The following is a 27,831-nucleotide window of genomic DNA, read 5'->3' on the forward strand; positions in this document are numbered from 1 at the left end:
CCACCCGTCTGTCTGTCCATCATCCATCCTCTTTCACTCATCTTAGAATTTCCATTCATGTTGCCTTTCGTTCCATCGATCCTGCCTTTCTTTTTTCTTTCACTGTGGATCTCCATTCGTCCGGCTGCCCACCCTACCCCAAAATAATAACGTTCAAAATCTGCTCAGCAGGCGTGAGCAATCGAGAGGTGGGAGAGGAAAAACATGGAGGGGGGAGCTGCTTCGAGGTCCGTTGTTATGCATTGTGGGTGATTGTATGTGCGTGAGTGTGCGGTGTTATCTCACTTCCATGCCCACTTCGCCACTTCTCTGACCCACTTTGGCCTTCCTGAGTCACACTCAAGAAGGCATCAGCATGCATGTGGCTAGTACGCCGCAGCCAAGCAATCAATGGCCTGGTTGGCCGCCGCTGGCTTATGTTGACTATTTAATGAGACACGTGCGCACACACACGCACGCACACACCTTAGAATGTGGTATTTATTTATTTATTTTAATGTTATTGTTGGAGCGGCTGTCTGAAAGCATATTTCTCTTCTGAATCCACTATGGGGGAAAGACGCAATGCACTGAGGGATCACTCCTCTTGGCTCTCACTTCTTTTCTTTCGCTTGTGTGAAAAAATATAATGTAGATTCAGGTTAGAAGGGTGTCAGAGATATTCGCTCGGACAGTTGAACCTAGGCTCGGACGCAGGAACAGATCGACTTTCACTGCGGCAGGAGGCGCAGTTTTCTACTCTCTGACGCCGGACCTCTGCTGGATTTTTATTGATCGTGTGTGCAAATTACAAGTGATATATCAGAAAAACACTCTCTTCTTCATTTACATGTCACGCCTCTCAGCCCAGCCCACCGATACGCCCCTCAGTGGGCACCTGGGGGCCAAAACATCTCTCACTACAAACAATGGATACCTTTTTAATTCAATGGGGAGATTTTGCATGAATTGAGACACTGTAACAAACTCTAGGACATCTTATCGTGCTGCCTACCCGAAGTTGAACCTTCCTGTCTTTACAATCGGTTCACAAGGCCTCAGCTCCATTCAGCTCAAGCGTACAACAAAATTAAACTTTAAACATAACTTTGAGTTTGTCTATACTCGATCAAAGGGAAATGGTAATTCAACTTCTTTATTTAAATAAAGGTAAAAAAGACCCCCCAAAAAAGACAGACTATACTGACGCAATGTCCACCTCTGGATATTGGGATTCGCGTCCCAGTATCAAATGGCCCATGTACCGGTGGTTGGGACCAGCACTTTTGGGGTATGTAGATCATTAATGCAATGTGAATAGGGGACTTGAGAGGTGTTTGATATAATTTGCAAAGGGCACATCATCCTCAGTCAGGAAAGGTGAAGAGTTGACAATAAGACTCTTACCTCATGGTCCATCTCTCATTCCCTACAAGCCAATTTGTGAATTGATTGGGACCACAGGGCCGCGACCACTTTGCTGTCAGTCAACCATTAAGTCTTCAACTTTCCCTATGCTGGGAATGCAAGTGTCTTGATAGATAGAGAGAGCCGACTCAATGCACAAGATAACTCGACACTGGGTTTAGGGCCCCGCAATTACTACCAAAAAGACATTTAACTCCATTGTACTTTTACAGTTTGAACCAGCTCTGTACATAGAAAAGACATAGAAAAGCTTGTGTTTTTCTCCCACCAGGAATGCTGTAGCTGCAGCATCCCGAAAGCACACCTCAGCAAACCCTGTCTTTCTTGAGGGGGGGCAACAATGGGTAGGATGGGGAGAGGTTGACAGCCTGAGGTGGTAAGCAGCTCATTAAGGAGAACACAACTCATTTTATTCTCCCGCATAACTGCAAAACATGTTTTACGGCCTGCCTTTTCAATCTTTACGCTCCCATTAGATTCCATTGCAACCTGGCTTTTGTTGTTTTCAAGCAGCCCCGAGCAAGTAAGCACATTTGGGGAATTGCGCTTCCTGCAGGACTTAAAATTGGATACATTCTATCAAACAGCAGCACAGCGAATGACATTTACTAAATGTCAGCTCTTTCGAAACAGGGAAATTCCACGGTTCAATTGCCCCACTCTGTACTGAAGTAATACAGATTAAAAAAAAAGAAGTAACTGATCCAGTTTCTGTACTTAAGATAGTACAAAAGTACAAATAAGAAATATGCTATCAGGTATATGAAAGAAAGGTTTAGACAAAACTTTAATGGTAGATGTCTTTACATTTACAGCACTCACTTTTTTCAGAGATCTTTAAACACATTTTAAAATGAAAAAAACCTTGTTAACCATATATACAGAGAAAGCGCAACAGCAATAGATAACACAAAAATATTGTACATGGTACCGATCCCACGTTTTTTTCCCCCAAACTAAAAATATATAATTTCACAATTTGCAGTACAACTATCATGCCCAAAGATGTACACTATAAAAATTTGTGTAGGAGTAAAAAGCAGGATCACAGCAGATGACACTCACTTAACAAAAACTCAGCTGTGCTGATATACTTCCTGTTTTGTTCTTTTAAATTTACACGGGAGCAGACGAAGGGTGCTACCACTAAGGGGTCAACAGTTGATTTTGCGCCCAATTAGCATGAGAGTGTGGTTAAAATATTTATGAACTGTTCTGATACACTAAGGATTAATCATCATTTATTAATTTCAGAAGCAAAGCATTTCGAATAGACCGTTAGTTCATGATGATGACATTCTTGGCCTGGGCCAAAATTAACCTAGAACATACGTGTATGGAAAAGGAACAGTATTCAGATGCTAGGTACAGTGATAAAGTATTTTTACTTCATTTCTTCCCAATCTTGATGCCTACACTGGTAGGGTGGTCACCACCAAAGCTGGCGGGCAACATGTCTGAAATGCAAGAGCGCACCTGTGTTTAATTTCCTTTGCTCCCAATCATGCCGAGATTCGACCTAGATTCGACCACGTTGCGAACTGATACAGCTCTTCGTTACGGGCATTTGCGAGGAAACGGGCTGGGATGCGCGCGAATCCAGTTAGACACTGGGAAGACACATACATACACACACGCACACTCTCACAAACACAGACGCCCGCATGGGTTGTGATAGTGGCATCGAAGTAGAAGCAAATAATGACATCAAAGCTAAAGTGGTTGTGTCAGGGGATTAAAAGTCCTTTCCGTGAGGATGGAGTTGAGTCATTGTCAAGGAAGACGAGAGCCAACAATACAAAATGGAGGCACGGAAGCAGTGGAGAAGAGGGATGGGGAGGAGGGGGGCGCTCTGTTGGGGGTGAGAGGGCGGGGGGGTTCTGCTTTCAAGCAATTAAAGTGATTAATATCCTCCCTGTGGTCTGCTGCGGTGGTAAATGGAGGCAGATTAAGAGAAAGTATTCCTCCGACTGTTAGGGAGTCCAAGAGGCTGAGAACACCCACAAGACAGAACCATTGACAGAAATGCTGCCAGCAGTGTTCCTCTATTTACGCCAATAAGGAAAAGAAAGAATAAGAAAAAGGTACGGTTAACTTGTGTATCTTTCTTAAAAATAGCCTAATGTCCCAATGAAAACTTTGTAGGGAAATTGAGACGAGATGCTCATCGTTTTGCGATGTGTAATTTTCATGACATTTTTGTTTGGCCGTGTGCCGTGAGATTTTTCAAATACAAAATACTATACACTGGTAAATTGAGATACGAGCCGTCGTTCGGACACATTTTTGCTTTGACTTTCAAACAAAAAATTATAAACTGTAATACTAACATACAGTATATGCATAAGAGGTGCAATAAAATCTTTTCCCTCTTGACCACATTAATATATTTTATAAATGCTGACCTGCAAGCAGTGGGAGAGCTGTGCAGGACAAAAGGTGCTCCTCATTAATTTATATTACATAATTGACATTAAAAGATACAACAGAATTGTAATGAATGAAGTACCTTTATTAGCTACTCAAACAGCGGGTAGTAATCATTTTGGTGTTGACGTCATCGTCCATGTCATCCACTATGCATCCGGCGACGTTTTGAATAATAGACGAGTGCTTGTTCTCTCTCCATCCCTCCGCAGTTAATCCCAGGTCACCCTGTCTGCTCTCGTCACTTGAATAAATCATTCCCACCTTCGGGATGACAAATCTATCAGCACGAGCAAACTCTGCCATCTTGACTCGTTATACCGGCTGTGTCCAGATTCGCAGGCTGGGTTCTCCAGAAGCCGCATTTTAAGCTGCATGACGTCACTCCCGGCGCGACTCAACCACATGAGGTGTTTTTTGCGGTCCACGGAGGCTACATGAGGAGATTTTGAAGGCATCGAATGACTCAACCTGCGAATTATCTTCGTGTGGTTGAGTTGCGCTGGGGGTCATGTCTTGCGGCCAGAAAATGGCGCCTTCAAAGCACACATCCTTGTGATTTTGGACACAGCCACCCCTCCCTTTCGTGTGCCCTATGAACTTGAAACCTGTGATCTAGGGGAGTTGAGCATCGAGTGAGTGACCATTTTGTTGTGTAATATGCAGTGACGATAAGTCTCATCCCTTGTTTACTACCCTCAATATACAGTATCCCAAAATGTACCCTAAAGAGTAAGTGAACAATATAGTAGTCAAGTACAATTTTGTTCTGGGTCAACACAACTGGAGTAATGTGGCTGAACCCATGTGGGATTTAGGAGCTATCCCACTCGGGAAGCATCAGCAGGAGGAAGAGGATGACATCACGTTGAATGTGTTTGGAATGCAGAGTGGGGGAACAAAATGTGCTGCAGGCTGCTCTGAGGTGCAGGGTTCGATTCTGCGTCCTTCCTTTGTGGAGTTTGCATGTTCTTCCCGTGCCTGCATGGGTTTCCTCTCACATTCCAAAAACATTGATAGGTTAAATGATCACTCGAAATTGTCCTTATTGTGTAAATTGTGAGCGTGAATAGTTGTCTTAGTGTGCGCTGTGATGGGCTGGCAACCCGTTCAGGCTGTACCGCGCCTACTGCTCGGCATTACTGCGACCCTTGAGAAGGATAAAGCGGGTTGGATAATGGATGAATGGAATCCACTAGCGGTTGCGAGAATAGGAGAAAATATCTTGTAAGAGTGTCTGTGATCTACCACAAGCCCACTTACAGGCATTGACAGTGCATTGTTGTGGTTTTTCTTTAAATACAGCTGTGGTCCATATTCAATCCGTTCATGATACACTCCGACCAACCTTTCGTTGGAGCATTTCCTTCAACACTAAAAAGCAAAGTATACAACATTGATGACTCAAAGGACCAGAATGAGTTGGCCCAGTGTTTCAGTCTTGCTTCCACATTCCCAAAACATACATGTTTGGGTCATTGAAGACTCCAAATTGTCCATAAAGTGTGAATGGTTGTTTGTGCCCTGCGATTGAATGGAGACCAGTCCAGGGATAGGCTTTAGTTCACCCGCACGCCCCAAAAAAACAGACATTAAATGTCAAAAGAAAAAAAAAAGTTTTCATTAATCACATTACAGAGGACCACGGTATGGAGTATGACTATTACATGATGCCGCCTTGTGGTCTGCACTGGACATTGCACTCTTGTTAAACAGCATTCCATAAAGTGTCAACAGTCAATACAGTATTCTTATAATACAAGTAACCATCTTCAACCATATCAAACAATACACAAACAAATACATTTCCGACCCCTCGAAGACACATTGTTTTTTTGTAGTTTCTTTGCTGATGACTAAGCAGACACATATTTCACATCCCAATTGGACATTTAAAAAAATATGGAACCTTGTTGACATGAGTATTGAAATTAACAGAGTAAGAGGATAAAATAAAGAGAAGCTGTTGGTTAAGAAAAAAAAAGTACAATAGAACATGAGGCCCACTTCCTGTGTTTGCCCACCTGTATCCGACATTCCTCGATAATGAGCGTATGTGAGTATATACACTGTGGTGTCCAAAGCAACTGGCAGCAACGAGGAAAAAAAAACAATACTGAGACTCGTTCTCCAACTGTCCTTGACTGATTAAACGCATGAAACACTCACACTACATTACGTGCGCTGCTTGACCCAAGTGCATTTTTCCCATCTAGGAGAGAGATTTTGGCCGAACCTTGGGGAAAAGCTGGGGAGGAAAAAACACAACAAAAATCAATAAGTTGCTTGTGCGGAAGAGCCATTAAAAAGCAACAGAAAACAATTCAGGCCTGGCCAGACCTTACGTCAAATGGGACTAAATCATGTTTTGTTCTGATAACATGGGACACATTGCAGCGTGACAGTAATGTCAAAGACATATACAGTCAGGCCTCAGAAACACACATTCTGTGACAGTCTTATAATAGATAAAGCATGTAGACCAGGGGTGTCAAACATACGGCCCGTAGGCCGGAACTGGCCCTGAAGAGGTTTGATCAGGCCCACAGGATAATTTAAATGCGAAAAAAATGCAGTTTTTCAATACCAATTGCTTGTTTAAGGTTTTTGCCTTTGTACGATCAGTGGCAATGCATGTATGTGAATGATAAAAGCAAATTGCACACTTGTCTAAGAAAATCTAAGATATGTTCATTAAATGTCAACATTTTCCTAATGTTCTTGTGGTACACTATATCAAAACAAAGGAAAGACATGATATTTTTGTTATTTATCGCAGAGTATGGTATAATTTTAATGGTCCGGCCCACTTGACATCTCCCGAGGCTGTATGCGGTCCACAATGCGAAATGAGTTTGACATCCCTGATGTAGACAGACAGCGGTATCAAAGACACTGACAATGAGTCAGCCAGCAGTCTCAAAGACAAACATATTTACTGCTTCTAACAGCAGAGGAGCAAGCGTGGAGTAAGGGGGCATAATCAAAGAAAGAAATATGATGTCAGGGAGAAGCAAAGAGAAGAGACAAACATGTTTTACAATAGTGATGCCAGAGACAAAAACATGCCATCCAACAGCAGCAGTAGCATCAAAGATATAAAAACGTATTTTTATATCAAAGACACATTCTGATTGCAACGTCATAGAAACAAACACGTAGTTTGTTTCGTTTCATCTAATCAGGATAAAGTCTTACCCCAAAGTAGTTGTTGGGCACAAAGCCCTCACGGCCGCAGAGGGAGGCCCACCACCAGTCGGAGCCGTCGGGCTTCTGCAGGATTGTAACCATGTCCCCCTCGCGGAAAGTCAGCTCGTCGGGAGCCTGAGCCGGGTAGCTCCATAGGGCATACAGCACGCCACTGTTCTCCAAGCCCATCGCCTCCTCCACGCCTGACAGAGTTCAGAGACAGAAACGTGGAGTCAGAGAGCAACAAACACACAAACATGGAGTCGCATGTCATCAGAGCCGCAAAACATGGAGGCAGACAATGGCGAAAATTACAAACATGGAGAGTGATTGTAACATTCAAGATACAAACGTAATGTGCTAATAATGTCAAAAAAGAGCATGTATGCTGATTCATTGTAGCATCAAAAACACAGACATGAATAGCAACCTCACAGACACAAATAAGTACCGGTGGTATGACATTAGCACCACGGACAACATTTGAATGTGCGTGCCTCACCTCTCAGGAAGCTCTCACACTCCTCAAAGCCACCAGCATATGGGTCGCATTTCTGTGCGGCCGTGGCCCCGTCGCTCTCTGTCATAGCCATGACAGCCGCGCCGTTCCTCACCAGAAACTCACACAGTGGCCGGTCGTTGCACGACGCTGCGCAGTGCAGCGGAGTCCTGTCGGACACAAAATGCTCTTGAGTCAACAAGAGTCACATGACTTTTACTGGGTGGCATAGATTGGACGCTTGAGTCATAAGACTTGACTGCTGTTAGACTTGTGCCACGATGTGTTGTACAGCTAAAAGATGTAGATAATCAGTTGCAAAGTGCGAATGTCCATTGTGAGAAAGAGCATGCCTTGACAAGATGTTTGCCAGAAGAACTTGGGACTAGCTTGACATGTGGAGAAGAAAATTTGAGACTAAGATACGATTTCTCCATTTGTGACTTCAAACATGTCGAGATTTACCATCCGTGGCTGTCTGGTGAACTGACGTTGGCACCAATGCGAACCAGGAAGTCCACCACTTTGTAATGACCCCCGCAGATGGCATTGTGGAGCGCCGTAATACCCTCGTCGTTCGGCTGGCTTGGGTCCGGCATCTGCGGGAATGCAAAAAAATTCCTGGTTAGAAATAATGTTTTTCTGCATTGAGGAAACGTGAGTGGAATGTGTCACTGTACTTTTGTCTTTAAATCGCAGTAATTTAAGTAGTGCTATGTGTTCGGAACTATGCGCCTAGCGCGTACGACTTCATTCAGACCTTTGGCAAACTTCGAGCGTTATTCAAATGTGCTGTTGATCTTATTCAGAGTGCACCAAAAACAGAGCTCCAACTGCAGAGATGGTCTACCAGTGCCTGAAGCAATCCGGATGGAAACAGTTCAAGCACAAGCTGCTGATTGGTTTAGAACATAGGCTGCATTCAGAAATTAACAGGGGAGGAGTGTGCTCTCCCTCTCCAAACACACACAGTCTCACACTCTCAGTCTATGCACAGCAGTCAGAGTGAATGTAGTCATAGCATTAGCATTAGCACCTCCTGTACGGCTCGCTGCACTGTCTCCAGCTCGCCCACAAGCGCTCCGTCCAGCGCTAGCACCAGCGGGCTCAGGCGGGCTCGTCTCCCGGAACTTTTGCGCTCCCGGCTGGCCCTCAGGATTGAATGGTAGTTCTGAAGGGACAGGTGTTGTTTGAGCTGTTATTCAAATGTATGGAGCACAAGTGTCAAAACTCGTTATAACCAGGCATTATGCTTCCTTTTGATGAAAGCAATTTTCCCCTTGACTTGTGTTCAAAACTAGATGCAAAAATTATAAGAGCACAACAGCAGATGACATATATATCAATATATACAGTATATATACTGTATATTTTTTTATGTAAATAGAAACAGCCTCTCGTAGGGTCTTCAGATGGAACCAAGGCAATATCAAATAGCTTTAGAATTTTAGCATTCTTCAGTCATAACAACAAACAGTAGTGAAGGTACAGAAGGTTTCTGGTTTCTTACTCTGTAGTCTTGGGGGGTGGAGGGCTGAGGAGGCTGTGGCCGCGGAAGTGCAACACTGTTGTCCTCTCCCTCAGACGAACTGCTGCTCTCGCTGCCTCCCTCACCCTTGTGCCGCTGCTCCTTGCGCTGGAAGAGCTTGTTGATGAGCTTCTTGTACTGGTTGGGCTCGTACTGCGACGCCGATTTTAGGGGCCGCGACTGGTCTGCCGAACCGCGCCTCTTCAGAGGTCGAGGGATCTCTGAGCGGAGGCGCAGCACCTCCTCTATATCGGGGATCTCCTGGCTCTGAGCCTCAGGGGCCACCACGGGCTGTAGCCGGGTAGGACTAAGGGGTCGCGGAGGGCCCTGAGGGGTGCTAGGCTCACCCTCGTGGATCACTGGAATGTGGTGAACCAAGTCCAGTCGGGACAACTCAGCATCAATGTCACCCGGGTTCAATGCTGCCAAGAAGGAAAGAGACAATTTGTTCATTGAGCAAAGGAAGACTTTTGGTTTTGGTCCAGGGACCCTTAGCAGGAGGCAATTTAAAATTCTAATGCCAATTAAAAATGAAACCTTGAGAAACATTTGTGATTTTTTTTTTAATCTTACCATCACTGTACACGGCCGGTTGTCTCAGTTCAGGTGGCTGCTGCATAGTAGCCTGGTTGAAAAAGAAATTCCTGGATACGCCAGCCTGGTAAGGAGCCTCCCATTGGTCTCCTTGTGTGACTCGGCGGGACGTGGCACCCCATTGGGGGTTCTGGAGACGCATGATGACGGACAGTGGGATAGGCCTGCGTTGGCGAGATTGGGTGCCAACAGGCGGGATGGAAATGCGGGAGATGATGGGTTGCGGCTGGTACTGATGGGCCGGGGACGCCATGTCCCGAGTGTTCCGAGGTAGGGAACTGATGGGGAATTGGACAGGTGGAGAGAATTGATTCTGAAAAGGAAAATGGTAATTCATTGATGTATCCGTTTTTGTTTTGTTTGGTCTCCTAAACTTGTAGAATGCCCATAACGGAGACTTTCCTGCAGTGTTCCTCAAGGGTCAGTCTTAGGGCCCATCTTTTATGTGCTTTACATGCTGGTGACCTCTTTGAGATATCATCACCAAGTTTGAAGGTATTGGATACCACATGTATGGAGATGACCTTTTGATTTATTTTTCTCCCTTCATAGATGCAAACCTTGAAAAATTAAATGTTCAGGAAGTCTGTTGTTAACAAAACAGCAGCAGCACACAAATGAATTCAGGTCTTGAGTCTCACTGTATTTTGCATCATTACTAGAGAAGATCTTGACTTTTGTGGAAGACGTCGATTTGTGTTGCAGTAGACGACAATATTTTACAAATAGTGTGCCAATGTAATTCATTCCTGTTATTTTTAATCTGTCCCTCAAAACGCTCCCTACATTTTTTTCAAGAAGCCTCTTCCATGATTCCACACCCATAAAGTCCTGATGTTTTTTATTTCTATTGGTGGTGCCAGGAAATATGTGGCTTGGAAAATTTCACCAGAACCCATAGACATGTGTGTGTAATTTAAGTCTGTAAATGTTAATTAAAACATTGCTTGTGCATGTCATTAAGCTTTTATAATTGCAATTGATGGGAATAGCAGAGGGGGGCCGGTTAGGCCAGTGGTTAGCACGTCGACTTTGCAGTGCTGGGGTACCGGGTTCAGTTCCAGCTCCAGCTTCCCTGTGTGGAGTTTGCATGTTCTCCCCGGGCCTGCGTGGGTTTTCTCCGGGTGCTCCGGTTTCCTCACACGTTCCAATAACATGCATGGCAGGCTGATTGAACACACTAAATTGTCCCTAGGTGTGAGTGTGAGTGCGCATGGTTGTTCGTCTCAGTGTGCCCTGCGATTGGCTGGCAACCGGTTTAGGGTGTCCCCCGCCTACTGCCCGAAGACGGCTGGGATAGGCTCCAGCGCCCCCCGCGACCCTGTAGAGGATTAAGCGGTTCGGAAAATGGATGGATGGATGGGAATAGCAGAGTTGGGTGACTCCACTTGCCTTGCTTTTGCCAAAGTAATTTGGGACCTTTTTTTCTTTTAAACTTGAGCGTTATGACTTGAGACTTAGTCATGATTTTTTATTATTATGTGTATATTTTATTACAATTATTCATATTACTTTTCTTATCTTTGGCATCTGGCTAAAGTAAATCCTCTCCTCTCACAACAGCACTTAGAAACAGGAATCATTCCTTCGTTACATCTTGACAGGATTACTGTAATGCACTTTATTTCGGAGTCAGCCAGTCCTCCATCCAGCGTCTCCAGTTGGTCCAAAATGCTGCTACCCACCTCATCATTGATGCTCATAGGAGGGAGCACATCACTCCAATTGTGGCCTCTCTTCACTGACTCCCTGTTCACTTCAGAGTTCATTTTAAGATTATTTTATTTGTTTTTTAAATCTTCCAATGGTTTTGCCCTCTCAGACCTCTCTTTAGATCCTCCACCCCAACGCACCTGCCCACTGCCTCTGGTCAGCAGCCCAGATGATACTGGAGGTATCAAGAACTAAGCGGAGGCTCAGAGGAGATCGATGTTCCCTTACCTGCCACTGTCTTTGGAATGACCTCCCGTTAAACGATATGTCAGTTTTTAATACTCATCTTAAAACATTTGTATTCTTTATTTATTCTTTGGTTTTCAAGTGAACATGAGACTCAGCATTGTTTTTGCGTTTTATTGTATTTAATGTGTTTGTGTTATTAATTGATTGCTTTAACTGTCCTTGTTTTCAAATGACTCATTTTGCTTAATGTGCAACACTTTGCATGCAGCTGTGGTTGTCAGTGCCGAGATGAGGCTTGTTGAAATGCATCTTACTCCCACATCTGATTAATGTGCCACACGCACCTTTTTGGGACTGGGGGGTGGAGGAGGGCCATCCAGGTTGGACTCTCTCCAGTTACTGTTGGGGACAGTTGGTCTGATCCACTCGCTCTCTGGAACAAGACAAAAGGCCCTTTTGATGACATTTTTCGCTCATTTTTGTTCCACTCAGCAAAAACAACGTGAACATGGAGGACTAACTGTCATAGGTGTGGTGAGGCTTGGTTTCGAAGGACATGTCTAGATCCGTCTCGTTCCACTTGGCAGGAGTCTTTTGCTTTTGCACACTCTCATCTGGGAGAAACCACAGAACAGGAAAAATAAGATTAGCAACAAGCTGCGGTGAATGGCCCCATGCACCACACCGCCCAAATGTTTCGAGACGTGTTGGACGGGGGTAAAGTTCTTACCTCATGGGGCTTAGTCGTATCAGTTTCATGTTTTATGGTGAGAAATTCAAACTTAGTTGCTATGTTCCGCCTACACGCAGTGACCAAAATCTGAAGTATACCAGTACATGGTTCCAATTTGATAGCAATCTGAAAATTTCCATGGAGTAGTCCTTTTGTGAAGCCTGCCCAGAAATGGCCTAAATGACACTAAATGGCACGGTTTGTAGAGAATTTTGTTCATGGTCTATTCATGATACACATGACTATCAAATTCGATGTTTCTATGGCAAACGGGTGAGTGCTGCTTCATTGAAATGTTCACTGAAATGACGCTGATTTCCTTTATCTTTTCAACCATGGGTTCTTCAGAATTTGTTTCGAAGTCTGTTCAGGATAAAAATTGATCCCCAAGTTTCTGAATTCCATGGGGAACTGGCTAAGACTGCCTTGAACAAGTTTGGTTTTAAAGAGCACAGAGGGGGGAACCCCCCCTCACCTTCAATCTAACATGTCTGCTTTAAAACAAAATATAGACTTTCTGTGTCAGTGAAACTAGCCTTTAGGGCTGAGTTTTCAAAACTTCCCAGGGTGCGTTTGGTGAATTTTTGAGCATGCAAAAGGTCTCATTATGGCGATTACTTCAGAGTAATTTTCATAACAATAAAGCAATTTCAAGATGGTCAGACCATAAATTTGAATTATTGTGATCTGATGAGGTTTGATTTGCATCCTGTGCCCACTGGCATGCCTCATATAAAGAAAGTGAATGTCAGTTTTGAATTGAGTGACTTTTCACACCACTTTTGTGTGAGTGTGTGAGTGTATTTGAGTGTGTGTGAGTGAGTGAGTGTATTTCCACATAGATGGTGAAAATCATCAGTTCCACACAAACTCGACATACCGATCCAGCAGCAACTCCACCCTCTTGAGCAATGCGAACCCTTCTTGCCATGTCGTAACATCATGTTCAACAGAAATCGGTAAGTTGACTTTAGCACAGCTTGGTGGAGATTCTGGACCAAGAAGGAATTTAAATGATACGATCGTCTTTCCTTATATAGATGCTGCTGTTTGTTTTAGTGACTCAGATTCAGAGGCAGGAAGGACTTTTGTGTCTTTTTTTCCCCCCGGCAGTTAAGTGATACTTGGTTTCAATGAAATATGCTTTGAACTCCCATTTATCATGGGGGATACATTCCAGATCCACCTGCAACGCGTGTAGCTCCCCCCCCCCCCCCCCAACACACACACACTCACACACACCACACGCACTGTAAGCATTTAAATGTGTAGGTATGTGCCTTTCAGAGGCCTATTGACCTAGTGGTTGGCACGTCTGTCTCCAGTTCTGAGGTTCTCCAGATCCACATCTGATCACATTTGTGGCCTACTTTAAAATAAATAACATGTCTATTTCATGTTTCTGGCTAAATGGATTTGTTCTTCTCATTTTGGCAGAAAGTCTGCACAAATATTGCAGACTTTCCTCACTTTTCAGTTTTTCTTCCCACCACAAAATCCCCTTCAACATAAATTGAATATTTATCTGTGCTTTATTTTTACACGACTTCTGATTTTAAATTAAATTTGTTGTCAAAAACATTTTACTGCTTGCTTGCTCACCACTGATTTATATGATTTTCACAGCCAGACCAGCCCTCTGACCTTAACAACAGTATGGCCCGCACTGAAAATGAGTTTGACACCTCACAGTAGAATGAACAGGCACTCACCCGGTTTTCTGAAAGCAAGATTCCGGGGAAGTGTTTCAACCACGGGATGATGAAAAGCCAAAGGCGAGGGGCCCCGGTCAGGCCGAGGCGACCTACGACCGTCGAAGGGGCTGAGCCGATTGGGTGAGTGTACAGGCGAGGGCGCGGGCAGGTGTGAGGGAGCGGCGCGTCTGGGGGACGGGCTCCTGTCCACATAGCCCGCCAAACGGCTGGGACTCTGGTTGTAGCTTCTTCTCGGGCTTTGAGGCGAAACCTTCGGGCTCGGCTGGCGGTACGGGTAGCCGTCAGAACCACCACGGCTCAAAGGCGAACTGGCCCGGCTGATCTTGGGTGAGGAAAGCTGGCTGACGGAGGGCACTGGGGAAGTTGGTGCACTTTTGGTCATGGTGATCATGGAGTCCATCGGGTGGAGGGTTGATGCGGTAGCTGGGTATGCCGTTGACGTAGAGCTGATGTTATTCCAGCTACTCGACCCGCTCAGTGTGTCGAACGTGCTGGACGGTGGAGAGATGTGCTTCGGAACCTGCACACACACACGCACACACACATTCATGGGGTTCAAAGTTTTTTTGCTTATGTAAACCAGCCGACCTACAAAATGAGAGCACATGATATTGCATCAGGTAAATGGACAAACCACCCAAGTCAAAATATTCATACATACCAACCTTGCCCAATATATATAATACAAAGTGTAATAAATCTATGTAAATAGAAACATTTAACTGAGCTTGATTTACGAGACGACCTTTTTCTTGTATTTGTAAATGTAACTTCCAGTTTGTGATTCATTAGCTAAAAGACAAACAAAGGGATCAATTGTCACAGACAACCGAGGCCATTCTGCATTTTGAATCTGGCCAAAACTGCTTTATTGTAAGTCATATTTAAGATACATGTTCGTCACACAAAATGACTGAACTGATAAACTTGATCATTTAGCAACTGCCAAAGACTCTGTGAACACAAATGACAAACAGACTATTTGAGGAAGTTTAGATACAAAATACTTGTAAATACATATCTATATTATCTCCACATTAAACAAGGAACATATTATGCCAATTCACGGGCGTTGAGCGTAGCGAGGCCCAGACAGCCGGCGGCTGCAAACACTGCTAAGCCATACCAATGCAATATACACACTATGTAGCTTGCTTTTCAATGTTATCTAAATGTATTTAGAATTTTAGACGTAATTGTAGGTTGAAAGAAAAACGTGGGGGGGAACACTGTGAAGCAGTGTCGCAGTGTTCCCATTGCAGCGCATCGGTTGCTGTGTGGTGCTTAATCGCTTGGAGTGTGCGTGTGTGTGTGTACCTGTGATCGACGCTTTGTGTCTATGGGTCCAGAGGAGGCCTCCTTCAGCATCGAACTGAACTCTTTGTCGAGCTCGTCTGCACTGGCCAACGATGCGTTCAGGTCATCGTTCATGGTCTGGACTGGAGAACGTCAAACCATAAAGCCGACAATTAGCACCGGGCGATTAAATGAAGATGGGGTAGGGGACACTCACACAGTAGGTGGCTGCCATAGCTGCTCTGAGAAGTCATGACTGTCAGGCAGCGACGTTCAGCTCCTGGGAAACAAAGCAACAGTTTTTGGATTTTTGATTGCGTTTTGGGATTTTAAAAGGAAAGATGACATTTTGAAATCTATGTTTTGAATGGGCGGTACGATTGAGTTCATTGTTAGCATACTTGTAGTTGTCAGGCGTAAGCACAAAAGTCAAATACGTACTATGAAAATACCGATTTCAACAAGAATGCATTCAGAAACCTTGAAAAACTGAAACTACATGTTTATAAATATACACCGGTGTGTGTGTGTGTGTGTATAATTACTTAATTTTAATGTAAGACAGATGATTGTTACACTCGAATGTTTGTCAAATTTGGGCTGTATGACATGAATGGAGAAGGACAAAAAAGGGAGTCACTGGCATGCACAAATAAGAATAACCAATTTTTTTCTCAGTGTTTTTTGAATTAGTCTTTAGACATGAAATTAAATAAAATAATGGCAGTGGATGACAACACACACAAGGGTCCATTGTAGTGGTTGATGCACAACTATGACCTTAAGATTAATTTATAGAAAGAGAAAACATGTGAATAGCCGTCCACTCGAGTAACCGATGTCGCTGAAAGGGTTAAGAATGAAACGTTATGATTGTTTTTTTTATGGCTAACCATTAAAAGTGGCTCGTTTATTTTTACACTTAAAATTTAAGTTCTTTTTGCAGTTTTATTACAGTGAAGAACGTTAAACAACTGCAAATTGTTGAACATTCTTAATGTGTCATTTTATGTGTTTCCATTTACCGTACATGGACTAAACGTTTGCATGCGGTTAGTTGAGGTTTAACGATGGCGCCAAATAGCTGAATTAATGAGGCAATATATAGCGAAAAGTTACTATTTCAGTTGCAAATAGTTTCTTTGTGCATCTTAACTCAACTGTATGTATACAGCACTTTAAAACCCCCACTGCTGTATACAAAGTGCTGTACACTTAGCAAAATCAATCCATACTGCAACAAACAATAAAACCATAAATTAATAACAAAGACAGAGAGCTTGAAAGGTGATTGTAAACGGCTTTGGGGTGCAACACATCCTGAACTTTTCATTTGCTGACTGAATGTTTTCAGAGATGAAGTAGGAACGCGATAGTTGTTTGTTTTCGTGTCTTATAAAATCATTTTTTCATCATAGTCTGTACACGTATTTGTAACTGACGTTTTTATACTGGATGACATGGTCATGTTTTTATATCAATAAATGTTCATACTGGATCATACATCATAGTTGGTGGCCATTTTACTGAGAATGGTGACAACGAACTACCGTTATAACGTACAGATTCGCCATGTCCCTCGAGGTATGTTGTAAAGAGGTTCGACCGCTCTCAATTTAATCCCATAATTGTGATGTTTTGGCTGGCAAAAGACAGTGTTTCTTTGCCGTGTCATTGATAGTGATGAAGATATTTTCAGATTTGCATTAAGTCATTCGCCGTCAAAGTTCATGCGGACCGTTTGATTTTCATGTCCGACTTCACTAATCACCAAAGGGGCGAAAACAGTTTCCAAACACAACCTCCCTCGACACGAAACATTGACGCTGCCAGGCTTTGGCAATGATAGATCACATTTCAACCAGCGCGCACATTTCCCAGCAGATAGAAGAAATGGCGCGATGAGTGACAACTGTCAAATTTGGATGAACATTAGTCAGGCCCTTCAGAGGAGCCTCATTCAGACTATTGATAAACTTGGCTGTGCACAACGCACAGTCACATTCCACAGCAGACATTCAACGCGTTTCTCTCTCACACACACGCACACGCACACACACGTTATCTTTGTCAAGAGCAGTGTGCAACACAAAACCAGATTACACACAGGTCACGTCCTGGTCCAGCAACTCCGCTTCCTGGCCTGACACCCCCACAACATCTCCCCCCACGTCATGTTTATCGGAACATTCATGGAACTTGTGTTTCGATAGAACAGCTGTTTGTTTGTTTTCCGTCCAAAGGTCATTTTAATTTACTACAACAGACTGGGTCCACTGTGGAGGAAGTGACTCACATCTGTGGACTGACAGAAAAGATCAAACTCCAAACAGAAAGCAGAGATTTTGAAAAATAATATTGTGATTCCCCCCTATTTAATGTTGTGATTATGATTTAATGTGATCATTTACTTTCTTTCTTTTTCACAAACAAGCAATAAACTAATCTGTAGCACAATAAGCAATATCAAATTTGAGATACATAGTTATGGTCACTTCTCTTACAAAATCTGACTTCATTTCACCGTGTATATTGGAAAATTGTGTTTCAGAAAATTATAAATTAGTCTCATTATATTTTGACTTTTTGCTGCCATCATAATGTTTGTAAATAGATGACATGTTTTGGTCCACTGCCGATTGGCTTCCTTTACTCCAGCGTTGTTGTTTATTAAAATGTGCAGTATCCTCAAAGAGGTGGTCAAGATGACACTCAAACACACGCTCAATAAATACTTTCAAGTTTGTATCTCACCAAACAAAGCTGTTTTTGTAAGTGAAAACAAACAACAAAACAAAACAAAAAACTAAACCTGCTACGTTTGTAAGCATTTGCCGCGCGGTGAGATACCAGCAGGAGCTAAAACATACTCTACATACTACAAACGGCACTTTAACCCTTTCATGCACCCTGTAACCTGATAACATAATGAGCTGACCACTGTCATAACCGCTGTCACTGAAAGGGTTAAGAAACCGCTCAATGGTTGCATACTCCAGTAGTAGGAACTCTCTACTACTGTCCCGCAAGGCTCACATCTATGCCCATGTCAGTTTAATAAATGTAAGCGAGTAATTCTCCCCCCAAAAATGTTTTTTCAAAATGTTTGTCATTTACAGGACCAGAAGTCGGAATCATCAGGCAAGCAAGCAAACGATTGCTAGGAATTGAATATCAGGGAACTGGTTCTCAAAAAGCGCTGGTTTTTAATTTCCATCTCTGGGCAAATCGTAGGAAGCCGATTCCAATAATACAAAAACACTTGTGGGTCCTCTAAACCTGATTAAATAAATATGAAACTAGCTATACTTTTGTGGAGAACTTGGAAGATGGAGAAAGTGCATTATTGCTTAATAGCCCCACCCTTTGTTTGACAGTATGACACAAAATACACTGTCAGTGTCCTTTCGTCGCAGTCTGTTGACCTGCTGATTCACTTTGGGATATTTCTCAATCAAAGTTGTGCAAAAAAGAAAAAGAAAAAAAGACATGCTCGTCTTCCTCCTCCCAGGTTTTATCAGGCAACTGGTTCCGCCGCTGTAACAAAGGCCGGTGCTCGTTTCACCCAGACATGCAATGATAGAACAGACAGACTTTTTATGAAAGAGTTAAGGACAATAATCGTCAGTTAAGCAGAATACCAGGGTGTGTCTGCAACCGCGTCTTTCACAGTTCCGACTGTGCTGTAGCCTTTCCTGCATTCAAATCATCCGGTGAGTTCCTACAGGCCGTAGCTCACCGAGCGGTGAAGGTCGCAAATGGTCACAGACTGTTTTTCTTGTCGGCAAGAAATTTTGGACATGATCTTCGCCGCTCAGTGAGATACGGGCTTACGTCTCATTTTTCAGTCACATCCGTACTTCCACGGTTTCCTTCCTCCTGCTGAGGAATCTGGCTGGGATGTTTTTATTTTTAAATTCCATTTAAATACTCTTTGATAAGGACTCATTTCATGAGGCAGATGCCGCTAAATCCTGACATGTGCATGAAATTCAGCAAGACTTTCACAAAGACCTGTGAGATTTCTCCAATCCCACGAGACTGCCGCTGAATAATACGAATAACACAAGACTTCAGCAAATCGTGGGGCTTCCCACTAAATCACGCAAAGCTTCCTCAAAAACTGAAAGTCAGAATGAAGTTTTAGAGTTTTACTGGAGTCACAGGGTGCTCCCGTCATCTCCATCAAAGATGAGAATCTCAGTTGTTTTTAGATCAATTTTTTCCCCCCCTCGTCTTTGCCCTATGGCAAAAATCGAACGTGTTATGATATTATCACAAGTCTTGCAGTCTTGGCGCTGAGGTGACACAACCAACAACCAATACATTAGCTCAAACAAAACCAGAAACGGAAAACATTTCAAACAATCATGAGAGCAGCGAGGGGGAAGACCGGTGAAAACGTGGCTGCTCCCGAGAACGCGGATGGCCCAGAAAGAGGAGCGGATGGTAGCGCAGCCTTTTCGGTGTTTGTTGTAGCCAAAAACGTCTGCATTTTGTAGCTTTCTACCATTGTGGAGAAAATCCATAAAGAATTTCGTGATAGTCTGGTAATTAGTGCCGCTGTAAAATTCAGTCTTTGCAAAATCGCAGTCTGGGACTAGGCCGTGACTAAAAACTCTACAACTTGACTTTCAGCAGGAGCAGGAATGAGATTGTCGTATTCCAAGGCTCTTTTTCAAGGTTTCCCAGTGTTTTGATGTACAGTTAGTATAAAATCTCCAGTCGTATAACTACATGTAGTCTTTCTTTCATAAACTCTTAAAGACTTCCGCAAAAACCTCTAAAGCTTCCCTTTCACAAAACCATTTGAAACTCCCGCAATTCCCTTGAGAATTCCACAACACGCCGGAGGACTTCACACACAACATGTGCACATATCCTGCAAGATTCCGGCTAAATCAAACAAGACTTTGGTTCAATCACGCGGGGCTCCCACTAAATCAGTCAAGACTTCAGTAACTTCCACGAAACTGTCCGTGCTCAATCTCGTTGGTCAGTAGGCTGTGTATTCGTTGTGTCAAACATGACAAATCTCAACATGACTCACGTCACATCCTCAATTCCCACATGCTGAGATAAGTGTGCTCAAAACGACCTGTCACCTACCAAGAATAGCACAGTCAGTCTTTTCTATTTGCGGACTTTAACAAGAGTAACGCCCTAGTTCCTCACAACAACGCTGCCCTGCTGAGACACAAAGCTGCTACTTGACGTTACCTCATAACAAAAAATTAAAAAATAAAAACCCCACACCAAACGAGCGTGTGCACATTCTATTTAACAGAGGCAAAGAAAACAGGCCTGGCAACAGAAAATGTGTGTCTTTCACAATCATGTGTTCTTCCATTTTCAATTGGTCACTGAAAATCTGAATTTGAGAAAAACTTTTTTTTTAATGTAAAATTTTTGTGTTTCAATTCTGGGCCGAGCATAGTTGAATTAACTTTGTCAGGCTACCATATACCTTACAGACGCTCCATGTAGATTTGATTAAATCAACACATCCTTGCTTTTTACGCCACATTTAGAGTTTATCCACTTAAATTGATCGCCATTTTACAGTACCGCACACATTTTTTTTTTACATGTGAACAATCCTTCAAAAAATATATACTGTATATACGCGCAAAACCCCTACACACAATTCATACTTTCTTAAATAATACAGTACAAACATGCTAAATATTATTGAAAATTATCATTTAATTTCAAGACCACCAATAGTGATTTTCTCTTTTTCTTCTTTGACATAATACGGCGCATGGATCATTTGATGGATTAGGATGTCGAGTGATTGTGGTGGCTAACAAGCTAACATACCTTTGCTAATGCCCATGACCAAACTCTCAGGTCATGTAAACCCAGTGGCGGGTCATTTATTTTGTACCTTCAGCGGGGACTTTAACCACTTCTCAATACCGCCACTGTTATGGCACAATTATTGAAGTCTGTACAAACAAAACAAAAAAAATCAGTGTCACAGCATGCAACTGTGCCACGTACATGATCTAGAGTAGTTCAGAAGAGATGTTTACCTAATAATGTGACAAAGACATTAAAAAAATGAAACTGAATACATCATACTCCTCAAAATGCTGATTATTAATGTAATTAATGTGCTCGGATCAAGGCAAACGTATTTACCAGTCAAAATTGACTGCCTTTGACCAACGAATCAGAGGACGGAAAAATGTTGACATCATCGAGTGCCAGCAGACTGGGCCTGTGAGGATTCATTTGAATTTGAATCTCCTTGCTAATTACGTCTAAGTGGCATGGGTCAGCACGACTGATTCTTGCTGACCTGGGCAGATTGGAGTGACATGGCAACACATACAGGCTTGAATTTGATTGGACGATATCCTAAATCCACATATAAGTATTAGAAGCAGTGTAGCCAAAGAAAAACATTCCAAAATGTAGGCAGTAGACCATTTGGGATCGTTTATTCAAATTTTATAGACGGTTTGTCATTTAGATTGGAAATGAAAGCCAACTTGCTTTGGAAAATGTTAACCTTAAATCAAAATCACTCCTGTCACCACTGTTATTTTTTATGTGAGCTGAAAATCCTTCCATCCATTTTCCAAATTGTTTATCTTCATTTGATCGAGAAAAAAAACAACCCCCCCTCACTGAAAAAATAAGATTATTTTATTCCATTCTTAAATTGAACATACCATACTAAAAGTGCAACTAATGAGTCACTTTTCGCATTCTTGATTTTTGACTGAAAATTGGAATTGGGAAGACCAAATGAGACACGTTTTGTGTGTGTGTGTGTGTGTTTTTTTAAACTACATATGCCCCATGTGAGTCAAGAATCTGTCGGTGGTGCACCACAACATTTCTACACAGGGAACAAAGCAGGTGCCGTGACAGAGATTTGCAGGTCGTTTCCCACAATTTATGTTCCCCTTCCAAGCAATTATGTGCTTTTTTTCTTTTTTTTTCAGTTGGGTGCCAAAAAGCAAGTGTTAGTGCGCGGGAGAAGTGGTGGCTTGGGACAACGGGCTGTTTGTGTGCCATTCCCAACTGTGATTAAACGCTTTGGGGAGAACGGTACAGAACATGTGTTGCATATTTGTAAATGCAAGTTTTGCTTTTCCCAAAGGGAGCCCACAGTGTGTGTTTTTAAACCACAGTAAAAAAAAGAAAAAAATCTTTGTAAAAAGTGGAGGCGTAACTTAATCCTTATTGCAATAAAATCTCACTCCCTGAGGTTGTACAATTGGGAATTGGGCTAAAACTTTCAGGAACAACTTGCCTCTTTCAACTTAAGTCACTTCACAACAAGCAGCAACTTGAAATATTCTTTTAAAAAAAGAGAGCTCAAAATGTTTATTACCACCGCTACTTAAAGTAGTTATCTTCCTCTTTGTTTGCGTCGCAATGACTGTATTACACTATTGCAAGGTGGCCAAGTAGCACACAGCAGAAGCCAAAATAAAATTCATTATGACACACAAACTGTTGAATTCTTTTGAATTGTGTAAATACTGTATGTTTTTATAAATTGCTAATGACAGAAGGCTATTTTTCTGGTTAAAAAGACATTACAAAAAAATAATTTGCAGGGTGGAAGCTGGAACAGATTAATGCCATTTTTATTTATTTCAGTGGCCAACGATGACTTGAGATACAACCATTTGGAGTTACCGACATGATGACGGAACAAATTCTACTTAACGTGTCACTTTGGAAAATTTGCATTTGTGTTGTTGTGCTGAACAACAAGTTGTGGCAAGCGGCCACATTAACGCAAAGTAGGTTGGATTTGCTTGCACACGTGAAAAGAGACTTGCACATCTAAATATATGTATATATATATGTATTCCTGTCAAGCTTCGTACCAAAAGTACTTCGGGGTTCAAGTCCTCAGCAAGTCCTGATGTGATGTGCCAATACAGCATTGAAAGTACTGGGTAGTGCTATGTCTTGTAAAAATGGTGTGCGCGTGTGCGTGTGTGTCTTTTTATCCTCTGGCAGAACTCCCACTGACTTTGACGCATTGGTGCCTTTTCTCTATAGTCTTAATTTCATTCATCTATTTAGAGTCTTCAATCGAGCAAACATATTTTTGGAATGTGGGAGTAGGTTGAAAAAAAAATCGCACACAGGCACAGAGCGAACATACAAACTGCACACAGCAAGGCCCAGAGAGTTTCGATCCCTAAACATTAGAACTACGAGGCACACATGCTAACCCCGGGACAACCATATTGCCCTTGTCAATAACTCCTATAATATTGTGATCATAATTTAAATATGTGAGTTTTTTTAAGTCCTCTTCACAGGTGTGTGTTTTTTAACAAACACAAGAAATTAACTTATTTTGAATATTTTCTTTCACGTCCTTATGATTTGTCCATGCAACATTGACAATCACAAACAACCTCATTGATCTTGCATACTAAAAAGCCTAAAATGTGTCCAAAAAGTCACATGAACGAACATGAAACTAATACAAATCTGGGTTGTTAAGTTGCTTTACTGCCTCCATGAAATATATCTTGTAGTCATGCCGAGGAACTGGCTGTGGTACTTTCATGGTTGCAAGCCAGACTGTTACAGAATTAGTAACATCTGATGTTCGATAGTTTGAGGAGGAAAAAAACACACCCTCGCCTTTAAGAATTCTACGCAACATACTACAACGTCATTTTTGAGTAGGTGCGGGTAACTTTCCTTGTAGGAATGCACATGATAAGTCGCTTACCTTGAAGAAAATGGAAACCTGTTGTCCTCCGACAGACAGAAAATCTGCGTGTCCTGACTCCTGATCAAGGAACCTTTTTTTCTGGGCTTCACGAATTCGGCTGCACAATGTGTGTGTGCGCGCGCGCGCACTTCCTCCAGGCGTGAACACACATCGCTCCAGGTCCGCCCCTGCTCCTGCTCCTCCTCCTCCCCTCCCTACAAAAAACGCAAGGAATCCGAGCCAGGTGTTTGAGCCAAAGCAGGCCAGGTAAAACGTGCCCTTTTTTTTCATTTTACGCCGAATTTTATGTAGTTTAATTTTTAATTAACGTTTATTACTTTTTGTAATTTAATGTTATGAACGTGTATGAAATTTTGTCATATTTCCAAATTATTAAGTAACCTCAGTTTTCATTTTTATTTCTTAGTCAATAATCGATTTACAAAGTACAACTACGTGTGCAAACATAATGAATGTACTTGTTGGCCAATGTGCTTTTGTCAGAACAGCGTCAGCTGACGTGCCACTGCTACGTCTTATTGGTCACCAGAGTAACCACGTGATTCACTTTTACCACACGTACCGTCCCTGAATGTGAACGCACTTCCGCCCCAAGATGGTCGTCGGCGCCTTCCCAATCGCCAAGCTCCTTTACCTCGGAGTGAAGCAGTTGAGCAAGCCCGTCGCCAGCCGGATAAAAGCCGGGGCCCGGAGTAGCGAGTTTTTCAAGCATTACATCTGCCTGCCGCCGGCCCAGCGTGAGTAACCGGCCTTTAGGGGCGTCTTGTGACCGCTAGACTTCAGTGTCAGACATTGCCGGACTGACTATAGCCGGAGATTCGCCGATGACCAATTAGATTGCGCTTCTTAAAACCCTGTATCCAATAGGCATTGTGAATTCTCTTGGCTGACCAATAGTAGTGAACAGGTGGGTGGGCGGTTCTTATTTGTCATTGAACGCTTGTGGAGCGACACAACACTGGGAGAATTTTATCACCTCACCCTGGCAGTTATTAAATAAAAATAGGAGTAATAAACTTATCCGCATTGTGACAACCTATTTAAACTGATCAGAATATTTAACTAGCTATTTTCAGTTGAGCATATACATTAAATGAATGTAGTTACCCCTGTTGAAACAGCTTCCAGTTCAACGACAGTAAATGGCAGCCATTCATTTACTGTATACAGTAAATATTCTCTAGTACGGACTCGTGTTTGCGCTGTCCAATTTGCCCCGATAACAGAAATTCCTCATTTGGGAAATGAGCATGGTACATGTCCTTTATGAACCTGCAAGTATGTTGACAAAATGCACGTGTAACAATACAATCAATAAAATACAAAAATATACTGTCCAAAAACTGTTTATATAACAAAAACTGCAATACAGGTGTATCACAACAGTAAAATACATACAGTATTTTAATGTTTATTTTTTTCTGTCTTGGGGAAAAAAAGTGTATTTTGGATTGTTTTGTTGGATGCATTCTTTGGTTTATGACAATGTTTGCCTTCGTCTCATACAGTTTTCTTGCTAGTTGCAAGTAACTGTCCTGTTGATCACCAATGTCTGTTAATTCTTGTGCATACTGAAGGATTTTTGTTTCCATTTGCATTGCTTCCTTGCTGGATGGTGGCTTGTCATCAGGAGTTGAATCGATGCCTTGTTTTTTAAAGTTTCATAGATTTGCGTCTTTCCGACTCCAAGTGTCTGCTGGATCTTTTTAACTTTGTGTCCAGACTCGCTCAAACGGATGCATTTCACTCGGTCCGCTCCAGTCGTTAGTTCTTCTATGTTTCGATGCGATGATCTACACGACGTAAGTTAATAAAGTTAAAATCTTTTGCAATTACAGTAAAACGCACGGCAATAAAAAAGTCGCTTACACGTCTTCGTTTCGAATCTGATGAATGAAAACGGCGAAGCGAACAAGTTTCTTCGGTCATGTCGAGTGGGTGCTGCTTTTAAGCTCGTGCCGCGTTCTCCAGGACGTAAGTGAATAAAGTTATAATCATTCACAATTACAGTAAAACGCACGGAAATAAATACTACGGTAACTTACACGTCGTCGTTTAGAATCTGATGATCGGAAAACGCGAAGTGAAAACTTGTTTTAGCGTTGTGTCTTTTCCGTCGCATCGGGTGGGCGTTGCGTGTATTTAAGCTACCGCGACATTACACCTCTGTCCGGGTTACGGGTAGTGGAATTTCTGCTTACGCAAATTCCGGTAACACGTAATATCGTAGTCAAAATGTTGATGCATAGGATTTTATTCCGGGTGAAGGATATTCCTTTCCATAGAATTCTGGGGATGGCAATATTTACTGCATTTCTGTGGAGACATCTTTTAAGTACCCCAACACGTACAGAAAAAAGACAAATAAGCCAATCGAGCTGATAAAAATGTATTCCTTTTTGCCACTCAAGTTTTTATTGCACACATTGCCAAAACAGTCTATGTGCAAGAACGAAAGGACACATTTGCAAGGATTTCAGTCTTCATTTCTTGTGTTTGTCGCTTTTTAGGTTTTTGTACTTTTCACTTGAAATGCCATTCTATGAATTTCCTCCACAATTGCCATCCATCGATCCCCGTTAGGTGGTTCCACATTACACCAATTCCTCGATATATCGTTTTTACTTGCTACTAAAAACATATTCCCCAGGTATTTATCGCTGTCTGTCCTTTATTGATATCCTTCTGGGTCAGGGTCTTGCAGCTTCAATATCTTTTCTACTTAAAAAATGTCCTGATTTTGACTAAAGGGCTGCAAATTTAAAAATGTTTTTTTTTAAATCTGATTAATCATTTAATCAAAAGATTAAATTATTAAAATAATCACGAAACCTTTGCATGGTGATGCACATTCCCCCACTCCTCCATAATGTGATATTTTATCTGTTGATGTCATTGCAGTGTACCACTGGATCGAGATGAGAACCAAGATGCGCATCATGGGTTTCCGTGGGGCCAACATTAAGCCACTGAACGAGGACGCGGCTGCTGAGCTGGGTGCCGAGCTGCTCGGCGAGACGATTATCTTCCTCGTGGGTGGTGGGTGCATGGTGTTGGAATACACCAGGCAGGCGGCTAACTCGCGTCGTAAGGAGGACGAGCTCAACCAAACGCTCACCAGCCTACAGACTCAAGTAGCCGAGCTGACGTTCACCACAGAGACGCTAAGTGCTCAGCTGAGAGAGGTGAACAGGCAGCTGGTCTCCTTTCCTACCCCCACTAAAAAGTGATGTGGTTTTGTAAAAGTGGTACGCAAAGGGACATGAGAACACACGATTGCAACATGTAAAGCCTGAAGCTTCTACTTCACTGTCACCCCTCAAGGAGGAAGAAGTGGACATAACATCAGGGAGCTGCATTTTGTAATCTATGTGTTCAGAGCAACTATGTATGCAAATTAGGGGATTGCTATGATATTCATAGTGTATTTTCTGTGGCTGATATTGCATGCTCATTACAAAGTGGAATGACTGGGTAGAGACTTGCATCAACAAATTCAAAACTGAATATTTCTGATAACAGCAACCTATTTGATATTTTATAAATTGGGAGAGGCTTGGTTTATGATTAACATAACTTTCCCAAGTAATAGAAAAAAGGTCTCAGTCAATGTCACTGTGAATCACTTTGCTGGTTTATGTGCAACTGATATAATGAATGAATAAGATTGTGAAATAAATACTATAGTAGAATTCATGATGAATAATAATGAATTTGTACAAATTGCTCTGAAATTAAAAATATTGTTGGATACACTGCCTCAAAACTAAATGATTACACCCATTTTCTATAGCCCTCGTCTTCAAAACTATTATT

General features: G+C 42.4%; 2 protein-coding genes across 2 annotated transcripts; one reads left to right on the top strand and one right to left on the bottom strand.

Moving 5' to 3' along the window:
* Positions 1-5,435: 5,435 nt before the first annotated feature.
* On the bottom strand, positions 5,436-24,158 carry ppp1r13l (protein phosphatase 1, regulatory subunit 13 like). Its single transcript, XM_052078898.1, has 13 exons — positions 24,013-24,158; positions 15,508-15,570; positions 15,312-15,433; positions 13,992-14,514; positions 12,068-12,160; positions 11,891-11,979; positions 9,624-9,957; positions 9,033-9,472; positions 8,559-8,693; positions 7,988-8,121; positions 7,526-7,692; positions 7,033-7,226; positions 5,436-6,082 (listed from the first exon to the last, which is right to left on the bottom strand). Exons 2-13 carry the CDS (start codon positions 15,542-15,544, stop codon positions 6,047-6,049), a joined length of 2,304 nt encoding a protein of 767 aa, XP_051934858.1. The 5' UTR covers positions 15,545-15,570; positions 24,013-24,158; the 3' UTR covers positions 5,436-6,046.
* Positions 24,121-27,768, top strand: opa3 (outer mitochondrial membrane lipid metabolism regulator OPA3). The gene is made up of 3 exons (XM_052079119.1): positions 24,121-24,261; positions 24,545-24,752; positions 26,917-27,768. The coding sequence occupies exons 2-3, from the start codon at positions 24,611-24,613 to the stop codon at positions 27,243-27,245; spliced, it is 471 nt and encodes a 156-aa protein (XP_051935079.1). The 5' UTR covers positions 24,121-24,261; positions 24,545-24,610; the 3' UTR covers positions 27,246-27,768.
* Positions 27,769-27,831: the final 63 nt, after the last annotated feature.

This window comes from Hippocampus zosterae, chromosome 10 (assembly GCF_025434085.1).
Source record: "Hippocampus zosterae strain Florida chromosome 10, ASM2543408v3, whole genome shotgun sequence".
Lineage (NCBI taxonomy): Eukaryota > Metazoa > Chordata > Actinopteri > Syngnathiformes > Syngnathidae > Hippocampus > Hippocampus zosterae.

Coding starts and splice junctions, on each gene's coding strand:
- ppp1r13l (XM_052078898.1), bottom strand. CDS start 15,544: ATGACTTCTCAGAGCAGCTATGGCAGCCACCTACTGT. Junction 15,434..15,507: donor CTATGGCAGCCACCTACTGT/GTGAGTGTCCCC, acceptor GACGTTCTCCAG/TCCAGACCATGAACGATGAC. Junction 8,694..9,032: donor CCACCCCCCAAGACTACAGA/GTAAGAAACCAG, acceptor CTGTCCCTTCAG/AACTACCATTCAATCCTGAG.
- opa3 (XM_052079119.1), top strand. CDS start 24,611: ATGGTCGTCGGCGCCTTCCCAATCGCCAAGCTCCTTTACCTCGGAGTG. Junction 24,753..26,916: donor CTGCCTGCCGCCGGCCCAGC/GTGAGTAACCGG, acceptor ATGTCATTGCAG/TGTACCACTGGATCGAGATG.